At 43.8% G+C, this 19887-nt stretch overlaps 1 protein-coding gene across 1 annotated transcript in view; it reads left to right on the top strand.

Annotated features, from left to right (window-relative positions):
* The window catches only part of LOC100432191 (LIM and senescent cell antigen-like-containing domain protein 1), a 67870-nt gene extending 48575 nt beyond the window's left edge, over nt 1-19295 (top strand). Inside the window, 1 exon segment of the mRNA XM_054547163.2 lies at nt 19132-19295. Coding sequence (XP_054403138.1) covers nt 19132-19219 — 88 coding nt within the window. The 3' untranslated portion in view covers nt 19220-19295.
* The last annotated feature ends 592 nt before the right edge of the window (nt 19296-19887 follow it).

Raw genomic sequence — 19887 nt, 5'->3', positions numbered from 1 at the left:
ATTGAGGGTTTAGGAGTACAAAAGGCTTATTGAAAAAAGAATCATTGAAGTTTTTCTTATGCTCTAGCATATGGGTTATGCTAAAGAGTGTTCCAAGTGCACTTAAGAAGAATGTGTATTTTGATATTGTTAGGTGGAATTTTCTATAGATGTCTGTTTGGTCTAGCTTGTTTAACCCATTGTTGAAGTCTTGTATTTTCTTGATGGTCCCTGTCTAGTGGATCTGTCCATTATTGTTTTTAAAAATACATTTGACGGTTGAAAGCAAAAATTAGGCCAGGCATGGTGGCTCACACCTATAACCCCAGCACTTTCGGAGGCCAAGGCGGGCAGATCACTTGAGGTTGGGATTTCCAGACCAGCCTGACCAACATGGAGAAACCCCGTCTCTACTAAAAATACAAAAATTAGCCAGGCGTGGTGGCACATGCCTGTAATCCCAGCTACTTGGGAGGCTGAGGCAGGAGAAGCACTTCAACCTGGGACAGGAGGTTGCGGTGACCCGTGATCATGCCATTGCACTCCAGCCTAGGCAACAATAGCAAAACTCTGTCTCAAAAAAAAAAAAAAAAAAAAAAAGAAAAGAAAAGAAAGAAAGAAAAGAAAGCAAAAGCAAAAATTATAACATTAGTGGAGTTTACAATGCATGTAAATGTAATAGAAAATATCTATAATGTTAAGAGGGAAAGGTAAAAATACCTATCCAGCTGTAAGATTTCTACATTCCACTTAAGTGGTAATATGTTCATTCTGTGAAAAATTAAGTGTATTGTAATCCCTAGAGTCACCATTTAAAAAACTATTCAAAGAGATATATTCAAAACCAATATATGAATTAAAACAGAATGCTAAAAATCATTTAAATAACCAAAAAGGAGGCAAAAAGTGGTAAGCAGAAGGATAAAAAATGGAGCAAAAAAAAAAAAAAAAAAGTAATAAGATGGGGCTGGGCCCAGTGGCTCACACCTGTAATCCCAAAACTTTGGGAAGCTGAGGTGGGTGAATCACTTGAGGCCTGGAGTTTGAGATCAGCCTGGCCAACATGGTGAAACCCTGTCTTTACTAAAAATAGAAAAATCAGCTGGGCATGATGGTACACGCCTGTAATCCCAACTACTTGGGAGGCTGAGGCACCAGAATCACTTGAGGCTGGGAGGCTGAGGTTGCTGTGAGCTGAGATGGTGCCACTGCTCTCCAGCCTGGGTGACAGGGCAAGACTCTGTCTCAGAAAAAATAAAATAAAATAAGATGGTAGACATATATCCAAACACATAAATAATTACAGTAAACATCAATGGACTAAACCTAAATCTTAAAAGACATTGTCAGAATGGATAAAAGCAGTGCCCAGCCATATGCTATTTACAAGAAACTTGCTTTACTTTTTAAAATTTTTTTCATTTTTTAAAAAATGTTTTGCATTTATTTATTTATTTATGTATTAGAGACAAGGTTTTGCTCTGTTGCCCAGACTGGAGTTCAATGGAATGATCATAGCTCACTGCAGCTTCCAACTCCTGGACTCAAGCAATCCTCCTGCCTCAGCTTCCCCTGTAGCTAAGACTACAGGCATGTACCATCATATCTGACTAGATTTTTTGTTTTGTCTTGTTTTTTTATAGAGACAGGGGCTCACCAGGTTGCCCAGGCTAGTCTCAAACTACTGGCCTCAAGCAGTCCTCCCACCTCAGCCTTCCAAAGCACTGGAATTACAAGCAATAGCCACCATACCCAGCCAAAACTTGCTTTAAATATTATATATGTAGGTTAAAAGTAAAGAATAGAGGCCGGGCAGAGTGGCTCATGCCTGTAATCCCAGCACTTTGGGAGGCCGAGGCGGGTGGATTGCTTGAGGTCAGGAGATATACACCAGCCTGGCCAACATGGTGAAACCCCATCTCTACAAAAACACAAAAATTAGTCAGGTGTAGTGGTGTTGCCTGTAGTCCCAATTACTCAGAAGGCCAAGGCAGGAGAATCACTTGAATCCGAGAGGTGGAGGTTGCAGTGAGCTGAGATCACGCCACTGTACTCTAGCCCAGGTGACAGAACAAGACTCCATCTCCAAAAAAAAAAAAAAAAAGGAAAAGATATACCATGGAAATATTAACCAAAACAGTTGGTGTGGCTGTGTTAATATCATACACAGCAAATTCCAGAGCAATGAAAATCATTAGAGACAAAAAAGGATCATACATCATGATAAAATAGTTAATTCACCAAGGAGATATAATAATCCTAAATAGTTTGCGTCTTACACCACAGCTTCAAAATTCTCGAAGCAAATAGACAAACCCAAAATTATATTTGGAGACTTCAATACTCCTCTCTCAATCGCTGATAGAACTATTAGAAAATCAGCAAAGAAGGCCGGGTATGGTGGCTCACACCTGTAATCCCAGCACTTTGGGAGGCCAAGGCGGGCAGATCACAAGGTCAGGAGATCGAGACCATCCTGGCTAACACGGTGAAACCCCATCTCTACTAAAAATACAAAAAATTAGCTGGGCATGGTGGCAGGCGCCTGTAGTCCCAGCTACTTGGGAGGCTGAGGCAGGAGAATGGCATGAACCTGGGAGGCGGAGCTTGCAGTGAGTCGAGATTGCACCACTGCACTCCAGCCTGGGCGACAGAGCGAGACTCAGTCTCAAAAAAACAAACAAACAAAAAAAAAAAAAAAGAAAAAGAAAATCAGCAAAGAAGAGGAGAATTAAACAGCACCACTAGCCAACTAGATCTAATTGAACTTTGAGGAACACTCTACCCATAAACAGCAGACTATACATTATTTTCAAGTGCACATAGAACCATTCACCAAGATAGACTATATCCTGGGTCATAAAACAAGCCTTAACATACTTAAATGAAGTGAAATCATGCCAGGTATGTTCTCTGACCATAACAAAAGTAGACCAGGAATCAATAAGACAAACAATAGGAGAATCCCTGAACACTTAAACAACAGACTTCTAAATTAATCTATGTATCAAAGAGAATATCTGAAGGGAAATTAGAAAATATCAATATCCCTCATGAAATTAGATGCAAAAACCCTAAAAAAGATTGCAAACTGAATCAAGTAGTTTATAAAATGTCAATACATATTCAGTCATTTAAAGCCACGAGGTCGGGCGCAGTGGCTCATGCCTGTAATCCCAGCATCTGGGGAGGCTGAGGCAGGCGGATCACTTGAGGCCAGGAGTTGGAGACCAGCCTGGCCAATATGGTGAAACCCCATTTCTACTGAAAATACAAAAATTATCTGGGTGTGATAGTATCTGACTACGCCTGTAGTCCCAGATACTCAGGAGGCTGAGGCTTGAGAATCACTTGAAACCAGTAGGCGAAGGTTGCCGTGAGCCAAGATCATGCCACTGCACTCCAGCCTGAGCACTAGAGCAGGACCCTGTTTCAAAAAACAAAACAAAACAACAACAAAAAATGCTAGTAGGCAAATTCATAAAGACAAAAGGTAGAGTTAGGGTTACCAGGGGCTTGTGGAGTGGGGAGTGGGGAGTAATTGTTTATTAGGCACAGAGTTTCTATTTGAGATGATCAAAAAGTTTTGGAAATGGATAGTGTTGATGGTTACACAACATGGTGAACAAACTTAATGTTACTGAATTGTACACTTAAAAACAGTTAAAATGGTAAGTTTTATGTTATGAGTATTTTACCACAATAAACAAACAAATGCATCACAACCAAATAGGGTTTATCCTGGGACTTTCAAGAATGGTATAACATATATATATATATTTTTTGAGACAAAGTCTCACTCTTGTCCGCAGGCTGGAGTGCAATGGCGCTATCTCGGCTCACTGCAACCTCCACCTCCCAGGTTCAAGTGATTCTCCTGCCTCAGCTTCCTGAGTAGCTGGGATTACAGGTGCCTGCCACCATGCCCAGCTAATTTTTGTATTTTTAGTAGAGACAGGGTTTCACCATGTTGGCCAGGCTGATCTTGAACTCCTGACCTCAGGTGATCCACCTGCCTCAGCCTCCCAAAGTGCTGGGATTACAGCCGTGAGCCACTGCTCCCGGCTGGATGGTATAACATTTTAAATCAATCAATGCAGTCATATTAACAGTGTAAAGAAGAAAAATTACATGATCATATCAATTGATGTAGAAAAAGCATCTGACATAATTCAATGTCCATTCATGATAAAATCTGTCAGCAAACTAGGAATAGGAAATTTCCTCCATCTGATAAAGGCATCTATAAATATCTGTGGCTGGCCGGGCACAGCTGATAAAGGCATCTATAAATATCTGTGGCTAGCCAGGCTCTAGCCTGTAATCCCAGCTGTTTGGGAAGCCAAGACAGGAGGATCGCTTGAGCCAGGGAGTTTGAGACCAACCTGGACAACATAATGATACCTCATCTCTACTAAAAATTAAAAAATAAAAAACAAAATAGCCAGGCATGGTGGTTAATGACCTAATTAACAGTGAAACTCTTTCCCCTTAAGATCAAAAAGATTTTTATCACTAAGTAGGAGAGAATATCCTCTCACACCAGTCTTATTCAATATTGTACTAGAAGTTCAAGATGTTGAAATAGACAAAAAAAAAAAAAGAAATAAACTGCATACAGATTGGAAAGAAAGATCTAAAACTGTCCTTCTTCACAGATAACATTACTGTCTATGTGTAAAAGCTCAAATAATTTACAATTAATCTCCTAGAATAGGTAAGTTTAGCAATGTCACAGGATACGAAGTTGTATTTCTCTATACCAGCAATGTACAATTTAAAGCTGAAATCTAAAAAAAAAAAATAGCATTTGCATTAGCTTTATAAAAATAGAACTTATAACTTAACAAAACACGTACAGGATGTATACGCTCAAAACCACAAAATGCTGTTGCAACTGAAGAAGATCTAAATAAATGGAGAGACATACCATTCCCATGAATTGGAAGACACAGTAAAGATGTCAATTCTCCCCATATTGATCTACAGATCAAACACATTTCCAATCAAGTTCTTAGCAGATTTTTTCATAGATATAGATAATTAAATTAGAGAATGTAGGTGGAAAATCAAAGGAACTAGAATGTGATAACAATTTTGACAGAGAAGTATAAACTTGGAGGAATCACACTACCATCTTTAAACCTTATTATAAAGCTATAATAGGCCGGGCGCAGTGGTTCACACCTGTAATCCCAGAACTTTGGGAGGCCAAGGTGGGTGGATCATTTGAGGTCAGAAGTTTGAGACCAGCCTGGCCAACATGCTGAAACCCTGTCTGTACCAAAAAATACAAAAATTAGATGGGCATGGTGGTGCCCACCTATAGTCCCAGCTACTCAGTGGGAGAATTGCTTGAACCTGGGAGGCAGAGGCTGCAGTGGGCCTAGATTGCACCACTGCACTTTAGCCTGGGCAACAGAATGAGACTCTGTCTCCAAAAAAAAAAGCTATTGTAATCAAGAAAGCGAGGTATGTGCAAAGAGATAGATACATAAATCAATGAAAAAAAAAAGATAGTCCAGATATAAATCCACATTAATATGGGCATTTGATATTTACAAAGATGCTACAGCAATCTTTGTAAATTGATTTTACAAATCAATTTACAAACATATGAGAAAATATGTAAACATATGAGTGTAAAACATATGAGAAAATCTTACTGACCTAGGGTTAGGCAAAGAGTTCTTAGACGTGACACCAAAAGGATGAGTTATAATAGAAAATAATGGCTAAATTGAGCTTTATTAAAATTAATGGCTGGGCACGGTGGCTCACGCCTATAGTCCTAGCACTTTGGGAGGCCAAGGAGGGTGGATCATGAGGTCAGGAGATCGAGACCATCCTAGCTAACACAGTGAAACCCCGTCTCTACTAAAAATACAAAAAAAGTTAGTCAGGCGTGGTGGTGCACGCCTGTAGTCCCAGCTACTCGGGAGGCTGAGGCAAGAGAATCGCTTGAACCCGGGAGGTGGAGGTTGCAGTGAGTTGAGATTGCACCACTGCACTCCAGCCTGGTGACAGAGCAAGACCCCGTCTCAAAAAAAAAAAAAAAAAAAAAAACAGGCAGCCAGCCCACAGGCTATGGCTATAGTTTGTTGACCCTTGTCCTAGAAAAATTAAAACTATGTCCATTGAAAAACCTTTATACAAATGTTTACAGAAGCTCTATTCATAATCACCAAAAACTGGTAACAACCCAAATGTCCTACAAATGGTAAATGTACTAGTGGTATATCCATACTGTGGAATATTATTCAGCAATGAAAACAAAAACTATTTCTACAAGCAGCAACTTTGGATGAATTTCCAGGGCATTACGCTGAGTGAAAGAAGCGTGTATCAAAAGGTTACATAACATATAATTCCATTTATATGGTATATAGTGTGTAATCAGTGGTAAGGGGATGAGTGGAAGGTATAACTATAAAGTAATAACATGAATGAGTTTTTAGAATGTTGGAATTGTTACGTATCCTTACTGTGGTAGTGGTTACATGAATCTGGACATACGTGTCTTAAAATTTGTAGAACTGGCTGGGCAGGTGGTTCATACACATAATCCCAGAATTTTAGGAGGCTGAGGCGGGTGGATCACCTGAGGTCAGGAGTTTGAGACCAGCCTGGCCAACATGGCAAAACTCCATCTCTACTAAAAATACAAAAATTAGCTGGGCGTGGTGGTGCATGCCTGCTATCCCAGTTACTCAGGAGGCTGAGGCAAGAGAATCGCTTGAACCCAGGAGGCGGAGGTTGCAGTGAGCTGAGATTGAACCACTGCACTCCAGTGGAAAGTCGCATGGCTAGAGCACCATACCCAAGTGCTGGGCCCAGACTGTCTGCCACTTCCCTCTCTGTTCCACATGGCCAGCAACAGAGCAAGCTTTTTCCTCCCAGCAGAGAGCCAGTGTCAGGCATGGCGGAGGCAAGGCCAAGCAACCCTGGGGGCAATAGAGGTGACCGGGTTTGGGTTGGACAAGCCCAGTAGACCTATTTCTCCTAGGACCATGAAAAGCCTGTCCCCTACACTTGGCTGGGAGCTAACTGTAAAAGTTGCAGCTCCTTGAGAGTTAACTCCAGAGACAGCTGCACTCCTCACCTTGTGTCTGCATAATTAACCAGCAGTTGTTCCTGCTTTGTGCAACATGGACCACACAACCCCCGTGAGGTCCTGTGGGGACATTCTCAGTCTGATTGGCAGACAATTGGTAGGCAGACGCAGCTTCTGCAATGCCTGACTGAAGGGACTGAGGACAGTCCAATTTTTTCTTTCCCACCTCAAATCACATTTATCCTTCTCTTCTGTCTCCCTTCCTCAAGACCCTCCCACCATGACCAGCCCCTCTGCACACTGACCCTGCTATTCTCCTGAGGTGGTCCAGATCAGCCCTGATGTTTGCTTCTGGGTTGGAATTAGAATTGAATCCCTAAAACGTTAAAATGTAAATTCTACAGTGTCTAAGCTAGGAGAACCTTAAATATCTTGTGGACAATCTCACCATTATGCAGAAGAGGAAACTTCACCTTGGCATACCCAAGGACACAGAGCCGGCCAGGGCAGGGCTCAGGCTGACTCTAAGGGCTGATCATGGCCAAATTCCGCTCACATTTCATCCTCCCCAAAACCCTACAAGACATTCAGTCCACAATCATCTGGAGCTGCGTGATCTCCCTAGATAAGCTTCATGCCATCATTTTAACTCCCATTTCTATACCTTCAACACTAACATCTTATTTTAATTCCAGACCTATTTTTTTAGGTACCTAAGATTCCTCAGATGCAACCCAACAGAACCTTGTTGCCTTCTTCTTTCCTAAACCTATGCAATCTTCTGTGTTCTTGCCTGTCTCCATTACATTCTTCTGGATGTGGATCTATTCTGGGAGGCAAATGAGGTGCCTGTTCCTCTGGAAGGGAAATGAAACATGTCTCCCAGCCAGATGGCCACAGGGAAATTGCTCTGGGGCTGAACCTCAGACATGAAGATGAACATGAGGCTACCATGATGACTGGCTTCCCCTAGTGGACTCTCAGGGAGTGGACACAGAAGCTTGGACATCTGACATCTCTCTCTTTTTTTTTTTCTTTTTTTTTCTTTTATTATTATTATTTTTATTATTATTATTATTATACTTTAGGCTCTATGGTACATGTGCGCAATGTGCAGGTAAGTTACATATGTATACATGTGTCATTCTGGTGCGCTGCACCCACCAACTCATCATCTAGCATTAGGTATATCTCCCAATGCTATCCCTCCCCCCTCCCCCCACCCCACAACAGTCCCCAAAGTGTGATGTTCCCCTTCCTGTGTCCATGTGTTTTCATTGTTCAATTCCCACCTATGAGTGAGAATATGCGGTGTTTGGTTTTTTGTTCTTGCTATAGTTTACTGAGAATGATGATTTCCAATTTCATCCATGTCCCTACAAAGGACATGAACTCATCATTTTTTATGGCTGCATAGTATTCCATGGTGTATGTGTGCCACATTTTCTCAATCCAGTCTATCATTGTTGGACATTTGGGTTGGTTCCAAGTCTTTGCTATTGTGAATAATGCTGCAATAAACATATGTGTGCATGTGTCTTTATAGCAGCATGATTTATAGTCCTTTGGGTATATACCCAGTAATGGGATGGCTGGGTCAAATGGAATTTCTAGTTCTAGATCCCTGAGGAATCGCCACACTGACTTCCACAAGGGTTGAACTAGTTTACAGTCCCACCAACAGTATAAAAGTGTTCGTATTTCTCCACATCCTCTCCAGCACCTGTTGTTTCCTGACTTTTTAATGATTGCCATTCTAACTGGTGTGAGATGGTATCTCATTGTGGTTTTGATTTGCATTTCTCTGATGGCCAGTGATGGTGAGCATTTTTTCATGTGTTTTTTGGCTGCATAAATGTCTTCTTTTGAGAAGTGTCTGTTCATATCCTTCGCCCACTTTTTGATGGGGTTGTTTGTTTTTTTCTTGTAAATTTGTTGGAGTTCATTGTAGATTCTGGATATTAGCCCTTTGTCAGATGAGTAGGTTGCGAAAATTTTCTCCCATTTTGTAGGTTGCCTGTTCACTCTGACGGTAGTTTCCTTTGCTGTGCAGAAGCTCTTTAGTTTAATTAGATCCCATTTGTCAATTTTGGCTTTTGTTGCCATTGCTTTTGGTGTTTTCGACATGAAGTCCTTGCCCATGCCTATGTCCTGAATGGTAATGCCTAGGTTTTCTTCTAGGGTTTTTATGGTTTTGGGTCTAACATTTAAGTCTTTAATCCATCTTGAATTGATTTTTGTATAAGGTGTAAGGAAGGGATCCAGTTTCAGCTTTCTGCATATGGCTAGCCAGTTTTCCCAGCACCATTTATTAAATAGGGAATCCTTTCCCCATTTCTTGTTTTTGTCTGACATCTCTCTTTTCTCATCTAGCCTCAGCTGTCCACATTCAGGGACAGAAATTCCTTACTCCCAAGGGATTCAATCTGTGGTAATTCAATCTTTTTCCAGGCGAGGGAGGTGTGTTAGAACTTAGTACTTCCCAAAGGTGAAGTGAAACCTGCCTCTCTCTAAATTCCACAGTGCTAATTAAATATCCCATGTGACTGCCTATCTAATATTAAACATGACCCCCATGTTTCCCAGACCAAACACCTTCCCTTCTCTAGACCAAGCATCTCCAGGTCCCAGTGTTCATGGGACCTAATCCCCAAACTACCCCAGATACACACCCTGTTTATGCCCATGGGGGTTAAACCCTGCATAAGGTGCTAAGGACAGACCTGGATAGAGGAGAACCTCACCTCATCTGCCGTGTTCCAGCAGGAAGGTCAATCTGCTTGAAAACTGCCTGAGTTTACGGCAGTTGTGCGGGCCGCCCAGTCCACAGGTCCTCTTCCCAATCCTCCAAGAAAATGGGGCCCAATTTCCATCACAATGTCTCCTTCCTGCCCTCAGCCAGGACACCTGCCTTGTTTTCTCACAGCCTCTCCAACGCTTTTTTCAAACTCCTTCTCAGATCCCTCCTCTTCTATGGGTCTATGCTATGTGCACCTCCTTGCTGAAAGTAGGAGAGGGTCATTTCTCTTAAACATTACCTATAAAATGAGGAACTGAGCTGGGCAGTCACTAAGGTCTCTCCTCACTTACATATCCTGTTATTTAATTGTCTTATCTGTTAACTTAATCACAGCTTCTAGTTTGCCTTCCTCCTCAAGGGCATGATAGGGTCTGACCCAGTTCTATTGCTAAATAAACACTTGCTTATTAAATTGAGTTGATACATATTAAGGAATGCAATGAACCAGGAAAGGGAGCTGTTGATAGGGAAAAGGTAGGTGCTGGTTCAGAAACAGGCAGAGGAGGGGACCCTTCCCCAGGAAGGTGACTTGGGTCAGGACAAGAAAGATGGGAATAGGCTAGAAACAATGGACAACACTCAGAAGGGAAATAGGAGAGAGATACTATCATGGCCACACATCTTGTTTAGGATTCCGGGTTAGGGTGGCGATCAAAAAAGAGATTGACGGGCAAGGGATATGATTGTCATTAGTCCAGGAGCTTCAAAATCAGGATTTGCAAGCCACTCACATCAACACTCTCAGCCTCCGTTTCCTTCACCTCCAAAATGAGAGACTTGTAGCAGAGCCTCAAAGTGTGGTTTGGGCTTGTTAGGAATGCAGGGTTCTGGGCCCCACTCTGAGATGGAGTGGGCATTCAGCCAGATCCAAGGAGATGCATGCTAAAGTGTGAGAAGTGCTGTCCTGAACAACCTCTCTGAGATTCTAAAGCAGAGATTGTTAAGAGTGAGCCTCCATGGTACTCAGAGTCTGCTGCACCATAGAATCACCTGGGGAGCTTTGAAAATCCCATGCCCACAAGAGAACTTTGTGGGATGGTGGATTATTCTACATCTTCACTGGCGTGGTGGTTACATAAATGTACACATTTGTCGAAACTCATGAACTGTACCCTTTCAATGGGGATATTGTAGTATGTGCAAACTATGCCTCGATAAAATTAACTTAAAAAAAACTATCCCTAAACTTCAATCATTACTTAGAGTAAGGCTGTAATAAAGAATACTATATTTAAGAATATCAAGACTGCCTTGAAATATACTGTATTTCTCCCCCAAGGAAGGGGCTGTGCTCAGGAATAAGTCTGAGTTGGCTCATTTTCTAAGGATATAAATAAATGTTTCTTTACCTGATGCCACAGCCTATACCAATTAGGGCAAAATTTCTGGGTATCTTTTAAGCCTCTCCAGGAAATTCCAATGGGCAGCAGGGCTGAGAACTGCTTGAGTGCCTCTTGCAGATGTTAGCAGTCAATCCTTACCATACCGCTGCTTTGGGATCTTTCCGAGTGCCCAGCACTGTGCAGAGGGCAAAAGGTGGAGAGAGAGAGGAAAGCAGGAAACACACTACATCTCTCAGTCATTGATGGTCTGGTTTGGAATATACAAGGCTGGATCTACCCAAAAAGTATGAAGTTACTACTGAGGCAGGGCCACTCTCACAAAGAGTTTGAGTCTCTGGTGTTTGGCTGGAGCCTCCATCCTTGCCCTACCCAGGCCTATCCCAGCTTCTTGGATAATGTCAAAAGGCATGAGTCCCTTTCCTAAGATGCCAGGCCCCATGGAAGACAGCTTTGTCCTGCCTCTCAAACCAGATAAAGGCAGAGAGCACTGCCCTAGAGCTGCCACTTCCTGCAGCCTGGTCTGCCTCCTGCTCTGCCAGCCAAGCAGAAGATGCCCAGACCACAGTGTGCTGCCCTCCAGAGCAGGGCTAGAAGCCCTGGAGCTTTTGGTCATGAGGCCTCAGGAGGCCCATAGCTCATCCAAGGTTGAAGGGTCAGGACAGGAACTCTGGTTTCACTTGTCACAGTCTCTCCTCCAGCCAGCACACAAGGACAGGACACAGGCATGGGTAGGTGGACCATCAGCTGAATTATAAGAAAGCATTTATAGCTTATCTGTAAGTTTGGATATGTCAGGGCATTTGATGGGAAAGTATGAATTATTCTACCCAACTTTTATATTTAAGGTTGTATGTTTTTTAGAACTGGAAAGAATGCTTCAGTCCCACAATATGGTTAGTTGGAGAGGAGAAGAAAAAGAAGACATCAAAAAGAAAATCTAGTGCTGGGTAGATATAGAGTATGAGGATTGGAGCTGGGAAAACAGAGGACGTGGTGGGATGGGGAAGGAAAGGTTGTGGAAGGCCTGCATCCCGTCTCAGTTCCTCCACTGCTTCGTCCCAGATTCTGTTTTTGTTTCCCTGAATCAGACTTAGTCTCCCTCCATTCTCCCATCCCCTGTGTGCCCCCATCCTGGTCCTGCCTCACTGGACAGCCTCTCCACAGCCTTCCTCCTCCCTGCTCCAGAATTCTACCTGGTGCCCCCCAACCCCACTCGACTCATTGTCCACCTGGCCTCTGAGGCCAGGCACCCTCATTCCCCTCTCCCACCCACCTCACCCAAGGAAGCCCAGCACAGACAATCTCAGCTCACTCCACCCTCACTTCTTTACCAAATGCATTTCCAAACACCCTCATGAGCTTTGCTGATCTCTTTGCCATCTCTCCCTGCCCCACTCCGAGGGCTCCTCCTGCCTGGTGAAGACTGCCCTGGGTACCCCAGAACTGCACCTGCAGCAGCCAGCACAGCTGACCTTGGGGCGATAAGCAGCCAGGGAAAGGCTTTCTTAAAACAAAACAAAACAAAACAAAAACAACAACAATAACTCAGTAAGCAGATTAAATGAAGATAGAGACGGAGCTCTCCACCCCTCTCACACACACACTCATCCTCACACACAGCTATACCACACCCCACAAATGTTGCTTATGTTTCCTTGGTCATTCTGTCCATCCTCCCGTCTGTCCAAAGCCAAGGACACTTCTCTACTCTAAATTTTTGTCCCGAAGCCCCCAAATACTGCAACTCTGACCCAATGCACGAAGCCACCCCAAAATACAGCAGAGGACACCAGGACTTTCATTTTTCCCTCAGTGTGGCCCATCCTTTGGGTATGCCAACTCCATGGCCACCAAGCACTGCATGTGGGACAGGGCACGGTTTGGAGGCCTTGGTCCAGCCACTGCCCCAGACCCACCTTGGCTCTCTCCTCACTGACACCCGAGAAGCCCAAACTTCCCAGTGTTTAGCAACAGATTAAACTCTAAGCCAACAACAACAGAACAGGGTGGAGTGAGTGGAAAGCAAATGAAATGTTAAAAAAAAATTAAGCAATACTTGCATTCTCATTAGTAGGAACATGTGAGATGAAGCACATTATGTTATTAGGCATTCTCTCGATTCAGGAAACACAAGCTGAATAAATTTATAAATATCAGCATTAAGTGGGATTTAACGGGGAGCTGTTTATCTTCTGCCTGTCAGGCAGGCGGCAACGCTCTCCATGTATCACTCGCCAGCCGTGCAGTCCTCACTCTCTTGCCCAGGTAAGCTGGGGAAGAGCCTGCTGCAGCCCAGCTCTGGTTGTGGGAGGGCTGGCACCAAGGAGCTGCGAGCTTACCTCACCTCATCTCACCTCACCATGCCGGCTGCGAGGCGGCCCATGCGGTCCGTGCTCAGGAAGTCACACTCCCACGCTGCATCCCAGCCCCTCCAGCAGCACAGCATGACCTGGGTGACTTTGAGGAAGCTATTTAACCTCTCTAAGCTAAAGCTCCTCAACTGCAGCATCAACAGATCAGTGCCGACCTGTTAAGGCCATCGAGAGCATCAAATGCTACTGTTCAGCAGGTGCCTGACACATAGTAGGTCCACAAGCAAATGATTTTCCTGCTTGCATCATTTCTAGCACAGAGCCGGAGGAAATGGTGTGGTGCAGGTGGCCGCTGGGCCCTGCTGTTCTACATGGGAGCAAGACAGCTGCTAGGTGAAGGGGAATGACCAGGCAGCCACAGGGAGGACATGTGGCCTCAGGAAGCCTGGGTGCATATCCTGGTTCTGCTAGGAACACGTGTGGGGCTTTGTGTGGGTGACTCTCTGGCTCCCCAAGCCTCCCTTTCCTACTGTTATACCCCTAAAGTGCCTCTGAGGCCAACGCCTTTGTGGCAATTGTCAAATGAGTCCATATGCAGTGAGTATCGTGTTGAGGGAGGACAAGGTCACCAAGAGCTGAGAATGTTTCTCCGAGTGATGAGACCTAGATATTGGGTACATGGAGGTCCCCGGTCCCTTTGTGATGCCTGCATCCTGTTTCCTCCTTGCCTGGACCCCGCCTCAGCTCGGAAAGCCAATTTCCTAGTTTCCAAAGGCCATCCCAGACCAATTAGCATGTCCTGCAGCTGTCAGCTCCCTGTGCCTAGCCTGGACCTCAGCCCATGTCTAGCACCCAGTCTCCCAACCCCACACATATTCACAAATAAAAGAAAATAACAAATGACATAAATTCTTCACTCCTGGTCTGGCTTGCTGTGTGTAAACTGCTATGACAATACAAGACGCAGAGGCAGGTACCCGATAAAAGCTGTTGAAAATGTGACTGACACCGATTTTCAGCTATCCAGGAAGGCACGGATCCTTACAAGGTCCGAGCAGAGTCCTCGAGAATAGTTGAGAATTCTTGGCTTCCATATGAACACAGGAGATACCCACACAGAGGCTTGGATTTCTCAATACATGACTACCCCTAAACACTCCTTCTTTCCCTCGTCTCTCTGCTGAGACCTCTAGACCCCAAGGATCCACCCAGGACAACCTCTCCAAAGGTACCCTGATATGCTTTTCTTCCAGGCAGCATTTCCACAGAGCTGTGGGTGAAAGTCACAGGATGAAAATGTGCCATGGGACTGTATCTCCCACCAACACACGGCAGGCAAGGGGCACACAGAGTGCCCCCTCTGCCCATCCCAGGAATGGCCATCTAAGAATGATGCGATCTTTTCTAAAAAGAAAGTAAATAAAGGCCGGTGCCATATAAGAAGACCTTGGGGGACTGTGGGGATGTTCCTTAATGTCTCAGAACATCGGCCTCCATCAGTGAAATGAAAGATTCAAAGCAGCTCATCCCTGAGTTGACCTCAATGCTGAATCCTAAACATCACCCTTAGGATGCTATCTGGCTAGGCAGGGAATGAAGGATCTGGGAGCCGAGTTGCAGAAAGCTGCAGCAGCTTCCCATTTACAGATCCTCTAGTGCCAGTTTTTCAGGCTTCCTGACTAAGAGAAGCAGCCAGGCAAATTCCACCATTCAGCTACATTTACAGGAAGCTGGCTATTTGGGAGGCTCTCTACCAGAGGCTTTGGGGAAAAAAATGCAGAATGACTGTAAAGATCACATATTTACCTATGAGAGAAAAGATATCCAAGGATGCCCCTAGGCCTCATTTGATCTAAAACTAGGCCTGGAGCTACCTAATTGTGAAGTCAGTTCAGGCTTCTATAACAAAAATACTATAGACTGGGTGGCTTAAACAACAAACATCTATTTCACATGCTGCTGAAGGGAACAACCATGGTCAGGAGCATGGTGAGGGCCCTCTTCCTGGCTTGGAGGTGGCCATCTTCTTGCTGTGTCATCACATGGCAGAGAGAGAGAGAGAGAGAGAGAGAGAATGAGAATGAGAGGAAGCAAGCAGTTTCATATTTTATCTTATAAGGGCACTAATTCCATCATGAGGGCTCCATCCCATGACCCAATAGCCTCCCAAAGGCCCCATCTCCAAATACCACCCCACTGGTAGTTAGGGTTTCAACATACACATTTGGGAGTACACAAATATGCAGTCCACAAAACTAATACCCCTAAGTTGTCTGCATGTGTATGCTTGTTCTGGTGCTGCTTTGAGGATCTCAGACGACAGACTCGAGTGTAGATCAAACATCTCTAGGCCTCAATAGGGTGAATCTAAAGATTGGGTCACAATAATGGCAATAAGCCACAATTCACTGGATTAATCTCACCTTCTCCTTCAGGGGTCTATCCACATTCAAAGTACTGTAGAAGTCTCTGAGCAGTATCACAAAGACTGACATAGACACACGCAAAATAGAAAATGGATAGATGGTAGTATGGGGTTGGGGGTGGGGTGTGCGTGTGTGTGTGTAAGTAAAGAGGATGTCTTGTGCTTGGGATACATGGGGATATATTGTTTTTGAGGCTCTTCGGTGGCAATGCTTGCCCTGAGCTCAGGAGACAGGCCAGAGAGATATATCTGTTCCCTACTTAGAAGAGAGCACTGACACATGAAGGTCGAGAGGAGGCCAGAGAACAGTGTGTTGAAAGAAGAGAATGTGACCAAGCCCCCAGCATTAAAAATGAACCTTGAATTGGAGATGAGGAATGAAGAGAAAGTCAGAGAAGAGGGCACACTTGGAGCAATCTGAAAGACAGGAAGAGCCACAGGTGTGCACAGTAACCGGGATGTGAGGTTAGTAGAGAGCTTCAGGAAGGAGGGAAAAGGCAATCATGACCAACACTACAGCACAGTCACAAAGACGGGGAATGAGTAAGAGCCATTGAGCTTGGCATTGATGACCTTCATGGGAACCATACAAGGAGAAACCTGTGGAATGAAACCTAACTACACAAAGCTAAGGAATTAGCAGTAAGGACATTAAGGCAGTCTTATGGGTTAAATCATACACACCAAAAACATGTCAAAATTCTCATCCCAGTACCTAGAAATAGAATCTTATTTGAAAATGAAGTCTTTTCAGGTGTAATCAAGTTAAGATGAGGTCACTAGGATTGGTCCTTAAGCCAGTATGACTTGTGTCCTTGTAAGACAGAGAAAGATGCCAAGTGAAGACACAGACATACAGAGAGAAGACAGAAGATGGAGGTGGAGGCTGAAGTGATACAGCTGCAAGTCAAGGAACTCCTGGGTTACCAAAAGCTGGAACAGACAAAGAAGTATCCTCCCCTAGAGCCTTCAGAGGGAGCAAGGCCCTGCCACAGCTTGATTTTGTAAGCCAGGTCTCCAAGATTGCAAGAGAATGAATTTCTGTTGTCTGAAGCAACCCAATTTGTGGGACTTAGTTATGGCACCCCTAGAAAACTAATACAGGCAGTAAGGGCACTTTTATAAGAAATGTGTTCATGAAGAGATGCAGTTAAATGCTTTTAATAAAGAGAATGTTTGCTTTTCATGGACATACTTGAGAATGTTTACAGACTAACAGGAAAGAATCGAGAGAGAGAGAGAGAGAAGTTGAGGCAAGGATTGAAGTGCTGACATTTTATGTGGGGGAAGGGTGCAAGTTCAGGACAATGAAAGTGAGGAATAAATGGAAGCAGATGGAAGACCCTGTGATGAAACGCATTGCTATCCTTGGGGCAACTTCACACCAAGCTGCGAAGATGCTGTATTAGTCAGAGTTCTCCAGAGAAACAGAATTAATACAACATAGAGATGGAGATATATACATAGATATAGAGATAGATCTCTCACATACAGACCTATATATCTATACATGGAGAGAGAGAGAGAAGAACAGAGGGGGGGCAGGGGCACAGAGAGAGACACACTGAGAGACAGATTTATTATAAGGAGTTAGTTCATGTGATTGTGGAGTTGAGAATTCCCAAGATCTGCCATCTGCAAGCTGAAGAACCAGGAAAGCCAGCAATATAATTCTACAATCCAAGTCCAAAGGCCTGACCACGAGGAATTCCAACGCTGTAAGTTCCAGTTCAAAGGTAGAAGACTGATGTCCCAGCTCAAGCAGTTAGACAGAGGGCAAATTCACTTTTCCTCTGCCTTTTTGTTCTATTCAGGCCCTCAATAGATTGGAACTTCTACATTAGGGAGGGCAATCTACTTTATTCAGTCAGCTGATTCAAATGCATATCTCATCCAGTAACACACCCACAGAAACACCCGAGAAATAATGTTTAGCCAGACACCTGAGCACCCCATGGTCTAGTCAAGTTGATACATAAAATTAACCATCACAGACATATAGCAGGTCACTCATGAGACATGCTTGCTTGACATGCTGGGCTTCTCTGTAGGTTTTGCAAGGAGAAATCATACCTTAAAGTATTCACAGGAAGGAGGAGGAGGATTTATCTGACCATCTTCCTCCAGTCTCCCATTTCCCACCAATCAAGATTTACCCAACAGTGAGCAAATCCCCCTGGGCTTCTGGATTGCATCATCCAGTCCCCATTCACCACAACACCAAATCCCATGGTGTGATCAAGCCTGGAAAAGGAGGGAAAACTCAGAATTGTCTGGGCACCTAATGAGAGAAAATAGAGGCAGTTGAGGAAATCCAAGAAAGCACACAAAGTTTGTGTCCAAAATTAAGAGAGAGAGAGAAAAAAAAAAAAGAAAAACAGTTAAGTGAAAATATAGAGACATTTTTAAAATAAAAAGAAGTTGAGGAAACTGACTTTGAGTGGTAGGTGATGTTCAGAGAGATCTCAAGTAAACTGTGGGAAAGGAAGGAATGGGGAACGTGGCTATGACCCCAAAACCTTAAGGACCTGCAATACGTTTTTAAAAAGTAAAAGAAGCCTTGTTATAACTGCAATACTATAGAATCCTAGAAATTCAGAGCAGACATTACACAACATTTTCCTTAATCTTTTCACTTTAAAGATGAGGCAACAAAGGCTGGGAGAGAATTAATGGTAACTAACTTTCATAAATGTACAATGTTTGTTATGAATGAACCTCTCTGTGTGTGTGTGTGTGTGTGTGTGTGTGTGTGTGTGTGTGTGTGTCCCCACGATGTCATCTACACATTTCTCTACCTGGTGGCTCCTGCCTGAATTACAGGCAGAGTCCAGCCAGTGGAAAGAAGCAGCAGAGGACACTGTCTTGGAATCCCAGAAGAAAATCTTTTAAGAGCTGAGGCCTGAGGCCTCCTTCACAGACCCAGGCCAGCTTCTCACGGACTAACCTTAGTCCTCAGAGACTCAGAATGTTTGCTGCCCCTCTCTCCAGTTCTGTGATCCCTCCTCTGTAGCTCCCTTTCCATACAAGAAAATACCAACCGGGGGAAAGCAAGGAACAAAAGGTATAATGTTTGACCAGCGGTCCTGGACGCTAAGTCTTTGAAGACTTCCAAGATGGTAAATGGAAAGAACAACCCACATGCATGCACATACATATACATATACACAATGCAAAGACTAAGACCCAATTAGCCTCTCTCTCTGTTTCTTTTACAGGAAGGGAAGTATCACCAGCCTCAACTACTACTCCCCATCCCCTGCAACTGCCATTCTTTCTGACTTGTCTCTAGAAAAGGCCATGTGACCTCTCCCTCAGGCTGACCCATTGTCCCAGCCAGAATGTCCAGCCAAAGCAGAATAAAGCATCTACTGGACCTAAAGGAGTGCCCCTGATATCTCCCAACTGGGTTCTGAAAGGATTCCCTGAGGGTATTTTATCATGGACACATTTAAAATGCCAAGAATGAATCGATGTGTCTCCAAATTTCAGTGTCAGTGCTAGAGGCAGATTTACAGCTCAAATGAAGTCCGTTAAAAAAAAATGAAGAAGAAGAAATTCCACTTTATTCTCTAGCTGTGAAAATATTCTCTGAGGAGTCTCCTGTCAGAACACCTATATGACCAAGAGTGGAATTTATCAGAGCAGATGTGAGAATAAGAGTTTAGTGTTAGTTCTCTATTGCCATTAACAAATTACCCCAAACTTAGAAGTTTAGAACAGCAAACATTTATTATCTCAGACATCTATTCCTGAGGGTCAGCAATCCAAGAGCTGCATAGCTGGGTGATTCTGGCTCAGGGTTTTTCATGAGGTTACAGTCAAGCTGTCAACCAGTCCTACAGTCATATGAAATATTGACTCAGGCTGAAGGATCCACATCCACAATGTTGCCTAATTTCTGACTGGAGGCCTTGGGTTCCTAGTGGCTGTTGGCAGGAAGCTTCGGTTTCTCTCCACATGGGCTTCTCCAT

This window comes from Pongo abelii, chromosome 12 (genome assembly GCF_028885655.2).
Source record: "Pongo abelii isolate AG06213 chromosome 12, NHGRI_mPonAbe1-v2.0_pri, whole genome shotgun sequence".
In the NCBI taxonomy this organism is placed as follows: Eukaryota; Metazoa; Chordata; class Mammalia; order Primates; family Hominidae; genus Pongo; species Pongo abelii.
Note: the sequence above shows the minus strand (reverse complement) of the source record. Positions and strands in the feature narration are given on the sequence as shown.